Source organism: Arvicola amphibius, chromosome 4 (genome assembly GCF_903992535.2).
Source record: "Arvicola amphibius chromosome 4, mArvAmp1.2, whole genome shotgun sequence".
Taxonomy (NCBI): domain Eukaryota; kingdom Metazoa; phylum Chordata; class Mammalia; order Rodentia; family Cricetidae; genus Arvicola; species Arvicola amphibius.
Genome location: NC_052050.1, coordinates 24,562,798 through 24,580,995, shown reverse-complemented (window position 1 = coordinate 24,580,995; position 18,198 = coordinate 24,562,798). Strand labels below are relative to the sequence as shown.

Below are 18,198 nucleotides of genomic sequence, written 5' to 3'. Positions count from 1 at the left end.
ACAAAGGCCTTCAGGTCACCTGGGAACTTGGGTCCAGAGGAGCTGTTTTGACCTGCGGAGGCGGTGGTTCCCGGAACCGAGTCTGAGGGTCTTGAAAGCAGAACCGGTAAGAGGTGGAGGTACTGAAGACTTGGAAGGGGTTGTACGGAAGAGGAGCGCTAATGTGGGCATGCGCAGGAGCGTGGGATTCTTACAGTGCCTTGAAACTACCCTACAGCCTGGAAGGGCTAGGTTTCCAAGGGGGACGGTCCTAATTTGCAGAGTCTGCGTTGTCTGCTGATTCTAAGCCGAGTGCACAGTTAGTAGTTAGTGCACAGCGCGCTCTGAGTGTGCACACAGTGCTGTTGTCCCGGAGCGACTGGCACGGATTCTGTGCCCCAACCGGTGGCCAGGATTGTGGAGAGGTGGCGTTGGAGGGACATAATCATTCCCGCCTCTTCGCAGATGGCCTCGTCGTCGAGCCCTGATGCCCCTTGTTCCTGTGACTGCTTTGTCTCTGTGCCCCCTGCCTCTGCCATTCCAGCTGTGATCTTTGCAAAGAACTCGGACCGCCCCCGAGATGAGGTGCAGGAGGTGGTATTTATACCCGCAGGCAATCACACCCCTGGGAGCCGGCTCCAGGTGGGTTAGGACTTAAAAGGAGCTGGGAGGTTTAGACATTGTTCCAAGACCTTCCTTTTCGTGTACCTGGGACATTGGCAGAAAAGAGTATGGACTTCAAGTCCACCAACCTGAACCTTGAGTCTAGTTAGCCTCTGCTAACTCAGTTTACTCATGTGTGACCTGAGAACAAGACCTTTCTTAACGCCATTATATAAAGTGGTCGACAGAGTGCCAGGGCAATGCAGGTTCTAGATTTTTTTTTTCCTGTGAATTCTTCTCTTCTTTACCTCCAGTGCACCTACATCGAGGTGGAACAGGTGTTGAAGACACATGCTGTGATTCTGAGCCGCCCTTCTTGGCTGTGGGGGGCTGAGATGGGAGCCAATGAACACGGTGTCTGCATTGGCAACGAAGCAGTGTGGACCAAAGAGCCTGTTGGGGAGGGGGAAGCCCTTCTGGGTATGGATCTACTCAGGTACAGACCCATTCTTCATGCCCACCCTCTCCCCTAACACTTGGGTTCATTGGGCTTGCATCTCTGTTGATCTCGTCCTGTGGCCTCTCTAAGAAGCTGTGTGAACCTTTTATATCTATCTATCTATCTGTCTGTCTGTCTGTCTGTCTGTCTGTCTTCCTTCCTTCCTTCCTTCCTTCCTTCCTTCCTTCCTCCTCCTCCTTTCTTCTTATTTGATTTTTCAAGACATTGTTTCTCAGTGTAACAGCCTTCTGTCCTGGCACTTTCTCTGTAGACCAGGCTGACCTTGACCTCAGAGATCCTGCTTTGGTCTCCCAAGTGCAGGATTAAAGGCCTGGGACACCAAGCCTGATAAAGAGCCTCCTTTGGCCCAGAGTGGTTTAATTTTTTTTTCAGTACTATTTTTGTTAACTGAAATCTCTCATAGAGTTCTGGTTTATTGAAACTGATAAAGATGGGGCAGCTCTGACTGAGGAGGAGTTCCGGAGGTTCTTCTTTGGAAACGGTGTTCCAGACCTTTCCGTGGGACTCTCACTGTAAAGCTTGAAAACCCCTGGCATGTGGCTTTTTCTTTTTCTTTTCTTTTTTTTTTTTTTTGAGACTTATTGTGTATCCCTGACTGGCCTAGAATTTACTAGGTAGATCAGGCTGTCCCTGAACGCAGAGAGATCCACCAACCTCTGCTTCCCAAGTGCTGGGGTTAAAGGTGTGTGCTGCCATATATGGCTGATTTTTCATTTTGCTTTTGTATTTTTGTCTGTTTTGAGATAAGGAGTCATGTAGTATGTCCCTGAGTCTGGAGTTGAACTTCTGATCCTCCTGCCTCCACCTCTTTGCTGGGATCACAGGTGGGTGCCGCATGCCATCGTTGCTGCAGGGCTTGCTGTGCCACATGGACTGTTCATCAAACCTCTCCAGATCATCTCTGTCCTCTGACCTCTCCAACAGGCTGGCTTTGGAGCGGAGCAGTACTGCCCAGGAGGCTGTGCATGTGATTGCAGGCTTGCTGGACCGCTATGGGCAGGGGGGCAGCTGCCGGGAGGACCCTGTGCCATTCTGCTATCACAACACCTTCCTACTGGCTGACCGGACAGAGGCGTGGGTGCTGGAGACAGCCGGGAGGCTGTGGGCTGCTCAGCGGATCCAGGGTAGGAGTCTAGGATGGAGGCTGCCTCCGAGAGGGAACCTAGCCTTTCCCAGGTACTGCCCTCTGTTTCTGGAGGCTGCCACTTTTGTCCTCCCTGATAGCCTTGGGCAGTGACACCCTGGCAAACTGGAAATAAGCCCACTTAGGAACTCTTCCTGGCCAAATGCTCCCATGCTTCAGTCAGTCCTTTCCAGAGCCTTCCTGGACCTCCCTGCGTGGTCGGGAGGTCATATGCAAGCAACTGCCACTTTGCCATCTTGTCCATCCCTATGACTTAGCTCTGACTGATTTTTCGGTCTCATCACAGTAGGCCCCTTGAGCGCAGGTTGTGCTTCTTAAAACCGTAATCTAAGCACCTCCCCCAGGATGTGGCATCTAGCCGGTGCTCCGTGTTAGATGAATAAGCTCCTCTTCTTCCACAGGGGGCGCCTGGAACATTTCTAACCAGCTGAGCATTGGCACAGCCATCTCAGCAGAACACCCAGAGCTCCGAAGCCACGCCAAGGCCCAGGGTTGGTGGACTGGACAGGGCACCTTCGACTTTGCAGAGGTCTTCTCCCTGACCCAGCAACCTGTGCGGATGGAAGCTGCTAAGGCCCGCTTCCGGGCTGGGCGTGAGCTGCTGCAGCAACGGCAAGGTCTGTGGGTGGTGGGCAAGGGGCCCACGGCACCCTAGCTGGGAGTCTCTCTCACACGCTCATTTGCAGGGACTATCACGGCAGAGGTGATGATGGACATTCTCAGGAACAAGGAGAGCGGCATCTGCATGGACTCAGGAGGCTTCCGCACCACCGCTAGTATGGTGTCGGTCCTACCCCGGGATCCCACAAAGCCCTGTGTCCATTTCCTCACTGCCACACCAGACCCATCCAGGTGAGGGTGAAGAGGACACACTGGCTAGGGGACAAGGCAGGACATGTGCCCCGCTGCTACTTCGGTCCTTCCACCTGTGTCTCACTAGGTCGGTATTCAAACCTTTCATCTTTGAAGCGGGGGTGGCCCAGGCCCCCCAGGTGCTGTCCCCCACTTTTGGAGCCCAGGACCCTGCTCGGATCCTCCCCCGATTCCAGACGCAGGTGGATCGTCGGCACTCGCTCTATCGCAGACACCAGGCAGCCCTGGGGCTGATGGAGGAGGGGCAGGTAGGAAATACCTTTCAGATAGTCTGGACTCAAAGGGCAGAGTTGGGGGCAGGTGGGATATTTAGCTAGTCTCGGGTTTCTCCTGCATGGAGGAGGGGGTCCACATTCCTCACCTCTGCCTTTCCTGGCAGGATCAGGGAAAACGTCTCCGCCAAAAGCAACAGAGCTTGGAGCTGGAGGGCCTGGAGGCTCTCAGAAAACTACTAACTGGTGAACAGACCCTGCCTCCCCAGGGGCTGAGCGGCCTCTTCCAGGCCTTTGTGGAGAAGGAGCACCAGGCCTATGCTTAAGCGTACAGCCCCTCTTGGCCTGCTGGGTGTAGGAGCTCTGGGGCCAGCTGCCCTGAGCCGTGGGGGTGGTGGTCACAGTCATCCCCTTCACACCACTTGTCCAGGTTCTGGGTGGCTGGAACACCTTTGCTTAATAAATATGTTTTATTTCCTTATTCAGTGAAATGAATCTCGGGTCTATTGGGAAGAGATGAGCCAGGGCACAGGGCAGTTCCCAGCAGACTGGTTGCTGGACCGGTGATGCCAAGCCATAACCTCTAATGATGGGTGTGATGGGACCTAATTCATGTATGTTTGCATGAAGACCCAAGATTATGCCTCATGAGAGCTGGCTGCTATTTGGGGACACTTACCATGACTTACACCATGGGACATGAAAAGCAAGGTTTTAGTCCTTAGCTTGGACTGCATGGTGGCATGTCTTTAATCCAATTACTCAGGAGGCAGAGGCAAGTGGATTTCTGTGAGTTCCAAGCCAGCCAGGATTACACAATGAGGCACTATCTTAAAAACAAAACAAGAAGCCGGGCGGTGGTGGCGCATGCCTTTAATCCCAGCACTCGGGAGGCAGAGGCAGGGGGGGGATCTCTGTGAGTTTGAGGCCAACCTGGTCTACAAGAGCTAGTGCCAGGACAGACCCCAAAGCTACAGAGAAACCCTGTCTCGAAAAACCAAAACCCAAAAAACAAAACACCACAAAGCTTTGTGAGGTGGTCTCCACTTCTTGCCCACTAGAGGCGCAGTGAGCCCACTGGGGACCCAGCCCTTTGGGTCGTTCTTGAAAGGTTAAGCTGCTTTTGGGGATTGTGTTTTTGACTTCTGGTTTTCGTTCCTTTCCTTGACTTACCCCATGTGACATGAAAAACATTCTAAGCCCTAAGATGCTTTATTGGAAGTTGGGGCCCCTGCCACTACTGAAGGAGGGGCCTGGGGAGGAAGGCAAGTACACAGAGGCTGTGCGCTACTTCGTGTTTCTTCTGGGTGTAGTTTTTGTCTTACTGGGGGCTGCAGCCAGAGAGGTCTTGGCTGTGGCTGTGGCTGCTGGAGTTCTCTTCCTCGCCCGGACAGAGCTTTTGTGGCTTCTGGGCACTGGTTTCGTGGTAGTGGTAGAAGAGGTGGCCTCGGTTGAGGAGGCGGCCTTAGGGGCCGACTCTTTCTCAGGCTGCACGGTAACAGCAGGGCTGCCGTCCCCAGCCATGGGCACTGCAGGCAGGAGGGGCAGGTCAGTGAGGACAGGCTGTGTCTCCATCCTGGACAAGTGCTCCGCCAGGACCTCCTGCTGCCTTCGCTCCTGATGCTCCTGCAGTTCCTGCTCCAAGTCCTTGAAGAACCCTGGGGTAGGAAAAGCAGAGCCCTGGGCTAGGCAGGAGGGTCTTGGGCTCAGGGATGTCTTTGGTAAACCTACAGGCATCCCTGGTAGAAAAAGTATCGGGCTGGGGCTGGGAAGAGATGGGACCACACATCCTCTGATTAGATCCTGCCAGTTCCAGACAGAGAAGGCTCACAGACACTCACTCTGTCATGAGTAGCAAGTGGCCCTGTGGCTGATGGAAGGTGAGCAAGTAACCCCAGGGACGGAGCCATGCTGGGAAGAGGTCACCCTACACTGTCCTGACTGGCACTCAGGAACATGAAGGGCCTGGAGTAGAGGCGACCACAGAGCTGGAGAGATCTTGGCAGAGCTAGCTGCCTAGGACAGTGCAGGTGCCATTACCCCTCTCCTAGCACAATGTGAGCCTGGGGAGGCCACAGCCGTGGAAATAATCACCTCGCTCTGCGCAGAACGGGCCATTCAGCTCCGGAAATTCCTCCTCCTCATCTGAGGATTTATCCTCTTCATCGGAGGTCCAACGCTCAATTATAGGCTGCTTGTCCAGGTCCAAGAGCAGTGGCAGGGCTTCTATCACCATCTTCCTGTAAGGCAGAAGGAGCAGAGGTTACCCATGAGGGCATCCATGATGTAGAGCCTGGGATGATACAGTGATGTGTGCTTCAGTGCCCATACCTGGGTGGGTATGACCCTGAGACTAGGGGATGGGCCTGGGGTCAACCCAATGAGCAAAAGGCTTGTGAGGTGCTGTATAGAAAGGGACAGATCAGTGTAGGGGCAGAGGGCCCAGTGGATACATGAGGGAGGCAGGCGGAGAGCTGCTTCCCAGAGCAGTGGGCGGGGCTCACCTAGCACTTCTTTACCCCCACCTTCAGTCCCTCCTCACCTGTAGCCATCCTGGTTGGTGCAGGGGTTTCCACACAGGTTGAGGATGAGAAGGCTCTGGGGGAACTCGTCTGTGTGGTAGAAAGAATGAGTGAGGGGTTCATGCCCACTCTGCCCCCCTCCCCACACCCCCCCTCCCCCAGGGAGAGAAGCAAAATCACAAGGAGCTTGGAGCCAAGAGGAGGAAGGACGCCATTTGGGACCGACTCCGTGAGCCAGGGTGTGCATGGCGCTCCTACCTAGCTTTAGCACCTCTATCAGGTTCTCAGAAAGATCCAGAAACTGGAGGTACTGGAGGTCAAGGAGGTTTTCCACCTGCCTGATTTGGTTTCCTGCCAGAGACAGGAAGCTGCAGGGGAAGAGGGAGGAAGGACTGCTGGAGCGTGGAGGGCACCAGGTACCCGGGCTCCCCTGTGTAGGCAGCTGGCCGGCAAGTGGGAGCACAGAGTGGGGTGAGGAGAGCAGAGCCAGCCGTCTCAGCTGACAGAGAGCCAGGCTTGGAGAGTCCCCAAACAGTTCTAGGGGTGTAGCCGGTTTCTCACCACCCAACTCCTTACTCCTTTGCTTTCTTGGTGCCACATACCGCAGGGAGGTGATGCATGCCAAGTTCTCAATTCGCTGGATCTTATTCTGCAGGATGAAACCAAGGTGGGGAAACCAAGTTTAAGGTCAGCTGAGTGGGGAGTCTTTTTAAGGGGATGAAGCCCTAAGACCATGCCTAGTCTCAGCTGCAGCCACTCTGCTTTGAGAATGACCACTCAGCCTGACCGTGACTAGATGCCATTACCTTGGGAAGGTGATTTCTTTTCTCTGGTCAGTGGCTAATGGGTGAACTTGGAGCTAGTCCAATGAGCAGAACCAAAGGACTAGAGGAGACTCAAGAGAAAGAAATCAAGTGGCCAGTAGAGAAATGGAACAGGCCTCCTTGGTGGCCTGTGAACCCGGAAGAGCAATGACTCTATTGGAGTTGGCTCACAAGGTTTGCATAGAACTTGAAGGGCTTTGGCTCTGTTCATCGTAGGAAAAGCTGAGATCACCCAGCCACCACTGCACAGCCTCCCAAAGATCTGGGGGACATAGGATACAGGAAAATCTTTTATCAAAACAGTAACTGAGCACTTACTTGAACATTTTTTTATTGTTTGAACATTTTAATGATGTTATTTATTTGCATGCACATGTGTGTGTGTGAGAAAGTATGTGGTGTGTGAACACACATACCAAGGATGTGCGTGGAGGTCAGAGAACAGCTGGACAGAGTCAGCTCTCTCCTATATGTGGGTCCTAGGACTGAAATCAGGCCACCAGGCTTGTCAGGCAGCACTTATACCTACTACGCCATCTTGCCAGTCCTATAGTTATTTAATTTTTTCAAGACACAGCCACATTAAGTCGCCTTGGCTGGACTGGAAATCATACACCAGGCTGACCTCTAACTCATAATCTGCCTGCCTCTGCTTCCCAAGTGATGGGACCAAAAGTATGCACTGCTGCACTTGGATCTATATTGTTAAGACAGGGTTTTGTGTAGAGCCAGCTGACTAGAATGGCCTATGTAGCCCAGGCTCACCTCAGTCTTGTGATCCTTCTGCATCGGCCTCTTGGGTACTTGAGGGACTGGCATATGCCACTGTCCCCAGCTGGAATGGTGACTCAAGCATGTTCAGGAGTTCTTGGTGGGGTTGGGGTAGGAAATTTTGGTTTGTTTTGGGTTTTTGTTTGTTTGTTTGTTTGTTTTCAAAACAGGGGTTCACTGTGTAGCCCTGGCTGTCCTGGAACTTGCTTTGTAGACCAGGCTGGCCTCGAACTCACAGAGATCCACCTGCCTCTACCTTCCAAGTGCTGGCATTAACGGGATATGCCACCACCACTGGGTCAGAAATGAGCCTTTCAATTCAGGAGGATTCCTGATTCATTTGGGAATATTCCACTTACCCAACACCAGAAATGCAAAGAGATAAACCGTTCCAGCAGTTTTCAAACATACTAGGGAGAGGACAGGAGGCATGGGAGCAAGACTTTACCAACTGCAGGTAGAGGCTGTGAATATTCCGGAGGCCCTCTAAATTGCTGATAGTGGTAATCCCTTCCCGATCCAGGCGGACAGTCTCTAGTTCATCAAGAGTGTGAAACCTGGAGGAGAGTGAGCAAAACGGTGCACTAGGGTCACACCTGTGCCTCCTAGTGAGCGACGGGAGGGAGGGAGAGGAGAAGACATGTCTCAAGGAAAGGAAGGGACTGAATGGTTTTGATGAGATGCCAAGAACAGCTTCTTGACCCAGATCGTGATATCTAGGTCATGAGACTGGCTGGTCTCAGACACATCGCTCTCTGTTGGTGGAACTGAGAAAGAGAGGAGCAAAAGCTGACGAAGGGCCCTCTGGACAATGGGGGGGGGGGTGACTGCTCACGGTTCCTGGAGATTCGGAACAAGAGAAGCCTTCCTAGGTCAGTTTGGATGGCAGAGGCAGGGTGGGGATAGATGCAGAAATACTCTCATATCTTCTGGAAGAATCTTCCTCACTCCGTTTTGAGTCACCCATGGAGGGAAGTCACTTGTTCCATCCATACGCTCATTATTTTCAAACTTACTGAGTACCCTCCAGACAAATGGTATGGGTCCTTGCCCATCACTATCAGGGAAGCCAGCCAAATAGCTATGGCCAAGTGGATGCCAGAGGTAGGTACAAGAAATGGAAGTGGGATGGGAAGAGGTGGCTCACACCTTTAATCCCAGCACTCGGGAGGCAGAGGCAGGCAGTCTCTGTTAAATCCGAGGCCAGCCTGGTCTACAGAGCGGGTTTCAGGACAGGCTCCAAAGGCTTCTCTGTAGAGAAAACCTGTCTCAAAAAACAAACAAACAAACAAAAAACCCAAAAAACCAACCAACCGACCAAACAAACAAACAAACAAAAGCCAAAATAATGTATTGTATTTTAACTGAGTGGTGGTGGTGCATGCCTTTAATCCCAGCATTTGGAAGGCAGGCGGATCTAAGTGAGTTCGAGGGCAGCCTGGTCTACAGAGTGAGTTCCAGGACAGCCATGACTGTTACACAGAGAAACCCTGTCTTGGAGCGGGGGGCAAAAAAGACAAAAAGAAATGAAAGTGGGCACCAACTCCAGAGTGGAGGAATCAGGGCTTCATGTAGCTCAGGGTGGCCTCAGACTCACTATGTAGCTGAGGAGGATAGTCTTGAACTTCTGATCTTCTTGCCTCTACCTCTTGAGTGCTGAGATTACATGAAAGCCACTATTTTAAAAAAATAATCGCTGTCTTTTAAAAAAATATTTACTTATTAAATATACAGTATTCTGTCTGCATATATCCCTATAGGCCAAAAGAGGGAGTCTTATCTCATTATAGATGGTTGTGAGGGACCACGTAGTCGCTGGGAATTGAACTCAGGACCTCTGAAAGAGCAGCCAGTGCTCTTAACCTCTGAGCCATCTCCCCAGCCCTGAAAGCTGGTTTTATGTGGTGCTTAGCACTCTGTCAAGTGAGCTAATCCCCTCCCCCAGTGGCGAGTCTTCATTTCTGACAAGAAACCAGGTGATGTCAAGCTGCTCTCACTTCTGAGTAACAAGGGGCAAAAACGTGGCGTGAGAAATTGCACACTTAGGTGTGGCTGGAAATATTTCGGTTCGTGCTGTTTGGATTTTATTCTGGATATAGTAGGTTGCAGAGGAAACTTCTACCAGGGAGTAACTAGATTTATAATTTATAACGATCAATTGGGCATTAACAGTGTGGGAAGGCCAGACTGAGAACTAAACGGAGAATTTCTGAGGTTGCGAGAACATTCTCTAAGGCAGCTGAAGATAATGAAAAAAGAACCATCTTAAGGAAGGAAAAATCATAGAGAAACCCTGCCTCGAAAAAAAAAAAAAAAACAAAAAAGAAAAAGAAAGAAGGAAAGAAAGAAAAACCAACTGGGAAGTACTACTGGCTGGAGTACGGCATAACTAAAGAGACAAAAATGAGTCCAAGAATCATGCCGCTCAACAAACTGAACATCTGAGCTTCAGTGTTCAGTTATCCCTTCCCTTCGCCTGCACTCACATCTTTTCTGACAGGTCTTCATCTTCAGGGAAGTTCAAGTTCCTCTTGGTGATAAGGGCTTCGGTGATGGGGACTTCCCCTTCCTCGGTGCTCTGGGCAGCCTTCTTAGCTGTGAAAAGACAGGCAGACACTTGTCTTCATTCTCGGAAAGCCGACCTGACTGTCGCCCAATTGTTCTGCTACCCGCTCACCTTCCTGCTCACTTCCTGGCATGACCTAAAGTAAATAGCGGCTGTTTGAGGCAGGAGATGGCCGAAGAGCAGCAGAGAACCTTAGCTGGCGGGTGGCAAAACCCAGTTTGGAGGGAAGACTGAGGAGACAAGGACAGAGACGTTTGGTTCAGAGTCAATTATTGGGTGTGCGGTGGAAGACGGGGTTAAATCGGAGCGAAGGATCTGGAGTTAGAAGTGTGTGAGGTGACTTCACTGGCCGCAAACTGAAAAGACCTGAGGGATGAAAAGAACGGTTCCTTGAGGTCTCGCGTCGTTGCTAGGAGACGGGACGCCACGTAGGCGTGGGGGCGGGCACTATAGGCCCGAGTCTACGCATGCGGATAGCGGCTTCATCCGGAAGGCTCACCTATTGTTTCCGGCCCTGGGCTTTCCTTGCAGCCCCACAATCCTTAGCTCCTTCCGTCTCCGCGCAGCGCTCGTGGGAACTTCCTGTAGCGATGGCTGCGGCGGTGGCGGGGATACTTCGAGGAGGTCTCCCGCCCCGGGCGGGTAAGGAGAGACCCAGGCCCTGACCGCGGACAGGCGGCGCTCTCTAGCTCCCTCCCTCCTTTCCCTCGACCTTTCCCGTAATCTCTGACTGCTCTCGGTGACCCTGCCACTAGCTGGGTCTCTGATCTGATTGGGTCCAGTTCCCTGTGACATCCCCTCTACCCCCACCCTCACCTGCATACACACTCTGGTAATAACAGCGACGGTGCCACCAACGACAATGCTTATTTCTGCTTTGGGTTTTTCTAGTCCTTCGCTCAGTCCTTGCTGGGATTTTAATATATCGTTTCTTACGGCCAGCCTGAACGCAGCCTCCCCGTCTTCTCTCACAACCCTCGCTTTATAAAGCAGGTTCCTCGTGAAATCCTTTGCTTGTATCCTATTTATTTACACCCCCGCTTAGCTAGTTCACAGTCTAGTTCTGCATTTGCCAAATGCGCCTCTCTCGTCTGTTCAGCCCCGTGGAGGGCAGCGCGGTGTCCATTCATTTTAGCTAGTTAGTGGCATGTGCATGCATTAGGCCTTTAATGAGTGGATTTGACAACCGTACTTTTTTTTTTCTTTTTTTTTTTTTTGGTTTTTTTCGAGACAGGGTTTCTCTGTAGCTTTTTTAGAGCCTGTCCTGGAACTAGCTCTTGTAGACCAGGCTGGCCTCGAACTCACAGAGATCCGCCTGCCTCTGCCTCCCGAGTGCTGGGATTAAAGGCGTGCGCCACCACCGCCCGGCGACAACCGTACTTTTGACCAGGGATTGCGGTTATTGTTTTACACTCATTGCCTCATTTGAATCTTACAGCGAAAGCACCTTGGAAGGAAGACGTTATCTTTACAGATAAGCACACTGAAGTTGGGACCCTTCAGTGCAGGGCAAGAATAACACTAACAATCTGCAGAATAGGGCTTACAGTCAGTCCAGTTCCAACTCATTCTACAGACACTACATTAACTGTACAACCTCTCACCCTGGTAATCCTCCACGGTCTCTGAGAGCCTTCTAGCTCATCCTTTTCCTGCCGTACCTGGAAATTGCAGTGGTGGTCTTTTTTGAGACAGGGTTTCTCCAGGTAACATCTCTGGCTGCCCTGGAACTGGCATTGTAGACCAGGCTGGCCTCGAACTCACAGAGATGCACCTGCCTCTGCCTCCAGAGAGCTAGGATTAAAGGTGTGTGCCAACATCACCAGGTTAAAAAAAAAAAAAAAAAAAACATATAACTTAAAATTCTAACACTGCACATAAGAAGGACTTTGAGAGGGCTGGGTCTGTAATCAACTTGTTAGCATGCTTGCTTAGCATGTCCGGAAGCCCTGCATTTAATCCCCAACACACTTCAACCAGACATAGAGGCAGATACCTGTAGTCCTAAACAGCACTCAGGTGGAGTGGGCAGATCAGGTCATCTTCAGTTACGTAGTGAGTTCAAGGTAGCCTGGGCTCTGTGAGATCCTGTCCGAAAACAAAAATCAGCAACAGTTACAAAGCTGGAGAGATGAGAGTTCTAAGGGATGGAGCCACTGATAAGGTCCCCCGCTGAAAGGAGAAGAGACTTTTTGTGCCGTGTCTAGTTCCGTGTGTCTTTCTTTGTAGGGGTGGGGGTGTTCTTTTCATCCGCTGGAGATGATAAGCCGTATCTTACTGTGTTGCCATCTTCCAGCATGGCTGCCCACCCTCCAGACCGTGCGCCATGGCTCCAAGGCTGTGACCCGCCACCGTCGCGTCATGCATTTTGAGCGGCAGAAGCTAATGGCTATAACTGAGTATATTCCTCCCAAACCTGCCATCCACCCCAGATGCCTGCCACCTCCTCCCAAACCCCCCAAGGAGGTAAGGAGACTTGATGTGTGTTATTTGCTGGAAGGCTGGTAAGTTAGACTCCAAGCCATGCAGATACTCACGCTGTTATTGCCTTTTCCCACTCGGAGCCCTGTGTGTGTGTGTGTGTGTGTGTGTGTGTGTGTGTGTGTGTGTGTGTAGGTCAGAGGGCAACTTTCAGGAGTCAGTTCTCTCTTCCCACTGTGTAGTCTTGTTTCTGCCACGCTGCATAATCCATGCTGCCTGTAAGCGTCTGGTCAGACAAGTTCAAGTTCTGTTTCTGCCCCCGCATCTCGCTGCAGGAATGCTGTGGGTGCAGATACAGGCAACCACATCAGGCTTCTTTTGTTTGTTTGTCTTGGTTTTTCAAGACAGGGTTTCTCAGTGAAACCTTGGCTGCCCTGGAACTCACTTTGTAGACCAGGCTGGCCTCGAACTCACAGAGATCTGCCTGCCTCTGTCTTCTGAATGCTGGGATTAAAGGCGTGCGCCACCACCGCCTGACCTACATCAAGTTTTTTGATGTGAGTTCTGGGGATTGCATTCAGATCGTCAACCTTGCACGGCAGATGCTTTTACTCTGAGTCATCTCACCCATCCCAGATTCTTTATAATAAAATGTGCACTTGATTTCTGCATTGACGTTGGGCTCTGAATTGCCTGGGCTGTCTGCATTTTTTTATCTGTCTCCAAAAACATGCGAAAACTCTTAAACAGATTGGGGGAATTTCATTCCTGCCTTTCATTTTCTTTTTCTTTTCTTCTTTCTTTCTTTCTTTCTTTCTTTCTTTCTTTCTTTCTTTCTTCCTTCCTTCCTTCCTTCCTTCCTTCCTTTCTTTCTTTTTTTTTGAGATGGGGTGTCTTAGAACCAAGCTCTTCTCAAACTCCTGGATGCTGAGATTACAGGTGTGACTGCCACACCCTGCCCTTTCCTGTTTCAAAGGAGCTGAAGCTTCCCTGTGTTTCTAAGGGGCGATAGAAGTGTTTTGTCTTTTGAAAAGGACGGAAGAAGCTGGGTGTGGTGTCCCAAGCCTGTAATCTTTTGCATTTAGGAGGTGGAAACTGGAGGATCGGTTGTCCAGGATTAAAGTAGTCATCAATCTGATTACAGGGGAAGGGCAGTTTAGGTACCCTCTCCACTATTTCTTAGATTCCTAGCTGGGGTCGTCCTTGTGGTTTCCTGGGAGTTTCCCTAGTACCTGGTTTCTTGCTTACCCACAATGGCGCTGTCTTTCGGTATCTCTTTCCTTGCTCTCCCTCTGTGTACTTTACCCAACTCAATCTTCTTGATCCCTCATGTTCTCCTCTCTGCTTCGCTTCTCCCCTCCCTACTCCCCTACCACCACCCCCCCATGCTGCCAATTTACTAAGGAGATCTTGTCTACTTGCCCTTCTCAGGCGGATCCATATATGTCTCTCTGAGGATTCTCCTTGTTTCCTGTCTTCTTTGGGGTCAAGGACTATTATTGGTTGGTTATCCTTTGCTTTATGTCTAATATCCAATTGTGAATGAGTACATACTGTGTTTGTCTTTCTGTGTCCGGGTTACCTCACTTCAGGATGGTTTTTTCTAGTTCCATCCATTTGTCTGCCAATTTCAAGATGTCATTTTTTTTTACTACTGAGTAGTACTCCATTGTACAAATGTACCACATTTTCTTTATCCATTCTTCAGTTGAAGGGCATCTAGGTTGTTTCCAGGTTATGGCTATTACGAATATTGGAGTTCCATATCCCCCAGGGCTGTAATGAGACCTTGTGTTAAGAAAGAAAAAAAGAGCCGGGCGGTGGTGGCGCACGCCTTTAATCCCAGCACTTGGGAGGCAGAGGCAGGCGGATCTCTGTGAGTTCGAGGCCAGCCTGGTCTACAAGAGCTAGTTCCAGGACAGGCTCTAAAAAAGCTGCAGAGAAACCCTGTCTCAACCCCCCCCAAAAAAAAAGAAAGAAAAAAAGGTGGGAGGGGTTGAAGGGCTGGAGAAATGGTTCAGCAATTATGTGTTCTTACAGAGATGGGATCCTCAGCGCCCACATAGCAACTCACAACTCTCCCTGTAATGCCAGTGCCACCAGATCCAGCACCCTCTTCTGGCCGCCCAGGGCACTGCATGCATGGAGTGTAGACCAAATACTCATACACGTAAATTTTAAAAAAGGGAAAATGAAGTTCTGAGGTGTCAGGGTAAAGGCACCCAGTGCCCAGCCTGGGTCCTCAGGATTGGCCTCATTTTATTCAGGCTTGGCGTCGAGTACCTTTACCCACTGATTCATCTTCCAGCCTCCCATCACATACTGAAAATTGGTAAAATGAGCTGGGCAGTAGTGGCATACATGTTTGATTATAGCACTTAGGAAGCAGAGACAGGTGGATCTCTGAGTTTGAGGCCAGCTTGGTCTAAAGGGTGAATTTCAGGACATCCTGGGGTACAGGGAGAAACCTTGTCTCAAAAAACAACTAATAATAATAAAATTGGTAAAATAATTCACCTTAGTACAGTGTGATGTTGATAATTGAAGTAACTGTGTGTGTGTGTGTGTGTGTGTGTGTGTGTGTGTTTGACACTGGGAATTGAACCTGTTTTTTTTTTTACACATGCTAGACAAGTGTTCTGCTACCAGACTCTGTCCTGAGCCTTTATTTTAACTTTTATTTCAAGACCGTCTTACTAAGTATCAAAATATAGCCTTAAACTCACTCTGCAGTTCAAGCTTAACCTTTGATTCTCCTGCCTCAGCCTCCTGAGGAGCTGGAATTCATTTTACAGGCTTGTATTACTATAGCCTATAATTGAAGTAACTCTTGTTAACTATGGTAACAGGCTGCCTGCCAAGGTTTCTGGAGAAGGGCGGGTGCTCTCAGGTTTGCAAACTCCCTCTCTGAAGCCTGCGGTTCTCCAGTGAGAGCAGAAAGTGTATGGTGGGAGGTATAGGACTCCGGCCGGGCTGCCCCACCTGTTCTCCAGTTCTGTGCATCCTGGCACCGCTGCCCACCCCAGTCTGGCGGGGAAGGGGTGGTCCCGAGATCTTCATATCTCCTCACCCCATCCTACCACAGGAGTCGGGTCTCATTCGGCTCCTGCGCCGGGACATAGCAGCAGTGTTTCGAGACCACCGGATGATTGCCGTCTGCCAGAACGTGGCCATGAGTGCAGAGGACAAGCTTCTCCTGCGGCACCAGTTGCGGAAACACAAGATCTTGATAAAAGTCTTCCCTAACCAGGTATTGTCCCACTCAGGCCTGCCTTCCTCCCATGCCTGCTGAGGGGACCTGGGAGCTGCTGTTCCTGCAGGACACTTCCGACCTCTCTTCTAGTAGACAAGCTACCTAGTCTGGTGCCTAAACTGTGGGTAGGGACCGAGGAGACACTGAGGCACAGCCTGGGACTAAGGTATGTGGCTTTTCCCTCTTGCCCCCCATTAGCCATTCCTTCCTGTGATCCCAGGTCCTGAAGCCTTTTCTAGAAGATTCTAAATACCAAAACCTGCTACCCCTTTTTGTTGGGCACAATCTGCTCCTGGTTAGTGAAGAACCCAAGGTCAAGGAAATGGTGCGGATCTTAAAGACTGTTCCTTTTCTGCCGCTGCTCGGTGAGTGGGCAGCCCTGCCAGTTAGAGCTGGGGTGAAGTAGGTGGGTGGCAGAGCCTCTGGTGAATGAGGCCTGAGTCACCATGATTCTTGGGGACTGATGTGTCACTGCCCCACATCATTTCTGTGCTGGAGGAACGGGAGTAAGGGGTGTCTCCCAGTGAGGGGAGGGGGCATCGGGTCCTCTGAGTCTTACCTATCAGGTGGTGGGTACTGGTGAAGGTATCAGTATCTCTTAGACCAGCAGTGTGGCTCAGCAGGTAAGGTCCTGCTGCCAGACCTGAGGATCTGAGCTCAGTTGCCATGACCCACAAAGTGGGAGGAGAGAACCAAGTCCCAGAAGTTGTTTGTGGTATATGCACGCCCCCCCCCACAATAAATAAGTAAAAACATTGAAAAATAATAAGGAAACAAGTATCTCAAATAAAAAGGGCTGAGGACTAGTGCTGTGACCATTGTGTTGGGGTTCAGTCTGTAGAGGAGACTCCTTGTGTCCCCAGAAAATTCAGATTTCCTAGGATCTTATATTTACAGTCACGCTCCTGACACTCCAAGGTTTTCTTTCCCTAGTATTTCATTGCAAAATACACACAGCAAGGGATACACCATCCTCCCGGCGTGTAAGTGCGTAGCTGAGTGGCTAGATACACGGTAGTGTCATGCAGGTGGCACCCCGTCCATCTCCATCACTGTGCATCTGTGCCATTTGGACGGCAGCTCATTTCTGCACTCCAGGAGCCTGTCTCCAAAGAAATTAGGGTGTTTGAGACCAGGTGCTTGTTTTCAGGGAAGGATGAGGGGATTAGTGCCCAACAGCAGAAATGAGGTGAAGCCCAAGTGTGACCCTGATTTTAGGGCCAGCTGGAAAGGGGGAGGGCTACTGGAGAGCAGGTTCTTGGGTTGGGATGTCTCTCAAGAAGAGCACTTTCAGGGAGCCCAACTGACCCTGCGGTCTTCCAGGTGGCTGCATCGATGATATCATCCTCAGCAGGCAGGGACTCGTAGACTATGCCAAGCTGCCTAGCCTGGACCTGCTGCAAAGGGAGCTGGTTGGAGGACTCACTTGCCTTGTGGCCCAGACCTGCTACCTGCTTCAGCACCAGCCTGCCCAGCTGACTTCGCTGCTGGGTCAGTATGTCAAACAGCAACGCGAGGACGAGTCTGCCACGCCAGCCAATGGGAAGCCCCCTCCTCCTGACCCCGCTCCGGAATCATAGCCCGCCTGCTGTACCCAGCCCCGTCCCTGTGGTCTGGTAGAGATCTAAAAGAATTTGAGGTGCGGGTGTGGCATGTGTGACTTGGCTCTCAGTGACCTCCTTGGGGACAGGCCTCTTGAAGATAGAGGAAAGTTCCACTTAGAATGAGGTTGTCCATTGTCTTCAGTGGCACTGGTCACTGTCTTTAGTCACCCGACTAGGGACCTGATAGGGACAGCCTCCTCCAGCTGTCCAGACATGGAGCAGAAGATGGCGATCATCTCACCCAGCCCTCTTGGCCACTGTCCCTTGTCTATGTCTTCCCAGCCACCCTCTTGGTTCCTCCGCATGCCACAACGGACCTTGTGAATGGCACCTGCTGAATCCTCTGCCAAGCACTGTACTAAACAGGTGCCAGCTCCTTACCATTTAGGAAAGGGCAGAGTTTGAAGTCATGGATAAGGCCTTGAACTTGATTCTCTGAAGCCTCAATTTTCCATAGCAGAACTTCATCATAAAGTTACCCAGGAGTGGGCCCTGGGTGGGCTCAGAGCTTAGTGTCCCACCCTGGGGTGTGCTGGTTGTGGAAGGGGTGGGAAAACTTCTTCGTGATACAAATAAAATACGTTTTATGGACTCTTGTCTTTTAAGATTTATATGTAAAACTGTGCCTACGTTTAAATCCATGTGCCATGTGTGTGCCTCGTCCTCACGTTCAGAAAAGGGCATCAGGCCTGGAGCTAGAGTTGCTGGTGACAGTGAACCACGCTGTGGGCGGGAAATCAAACCCGAGTCCTTCAGAAGAGCAACAAGTGCTGACAGCCGAGTCTCCAGCCCTGGACTCTTGATCTTACAGCTATTCTCTGGGTTATCTCAAGGCATCTTTGAATTCTTGCTTTCCTTTCTAAAAACCTCCTCCTGGGGCTGGAGAGATGGCTCAGAGGTTAAGAG

The 18,198-nt window shown here is 50.9% G+C and overlaps 3 protein-coding genes across 4 annotated transcripts; 2 read left to right on the top strand and 1 right to left on the bottom strand.

Annotated features, from left to right (window-relative positions):
- Scrn2 (secernin 2) lies at positions 1–3,812 on the top strand. Its single transcript, XM_038327244.2, has 8 exons — positions 1–106; positions 445–621; positions 897–1,078; positions 2,027–2,226; positions 2,648–2,863; positions 2,933–3,098; positions 3,187–3,367; positions 3,499–3,812. The coding sequence occupies exons 2-8, from the start codon at positions 445–447 to the stop codon at positions 3,655–3,657; spliced, it is 1,281 nt and encodes a 426-aa protein (XP_038183172.1). The 5' UTR covers positions 1–106; the 3' UTR covers positions 3,658–3,812.
- A 712-nt stretch (positions 3,813–4,524) lies between these two features.
- Positions 4,525–10,421, bottom strand: Lrrc46 (leucine rich repeat containing 46). Of its 2 annotated transcripts, XM_038327924.1 has the most exons (8): positions 10,126–10,421; positions 9,935–10,043; positions 7,897–8,005; positions 6,456–6,502; positions 6,112–6,221; positions 5,874–5,943; positions 5,426–5,571; positions 4,525–4,989 (listed from the first exon to the last, which is right to left on the bottom strand). In XM_038327924.1, exons 1-8 carry the CDS (start codon positions 10,145–10,147, stop codon positions 4,619–4,621), a joined length of 984 nt encoding a protein of 327 aa, XP_038183852.1. In that variant the 5' UTR covers positions 10,148–10,421; the 3' UTR covers positions 4,525–4,618. The 2 variants fall into 2 exon arrangements, with proteins under 2 accessions (XP_038183852.1, XP_038183853.1); XM_038327925.1 differs by lacking the exons at positions 7,897–8,005; positions 9,935–10,043; positions 10,126–10,421 and adding an exon at positions 7,443–7,563.
- Positions 10,422–10,534: 113 nt separating this feature from the next.
- On the top strand, positions 10,535–17,883 carry Mrpl10 (mitochondrial ribosomal protein L10). The gene is made up of 5 exons (XM_038326223.1): positions 10,535–10,656; positions 12,311–12,480; positions 15,521–15,685; positions 15,909–16,053; positions 17,012–17,883. Exons 1-5 carry the CDS (start codon positions 10,605–10,607, stop codon positions 17,266–17,268), a joined length of 789 nt encoding a protein of 262 aa, XP_038182151.1. The 5' UTR covers positions 10,535–10,604; the 3' UTR covers positions 17,269–17,883.
- Positions 17,884–18,198: the final 315 nt, after the last annotated feature.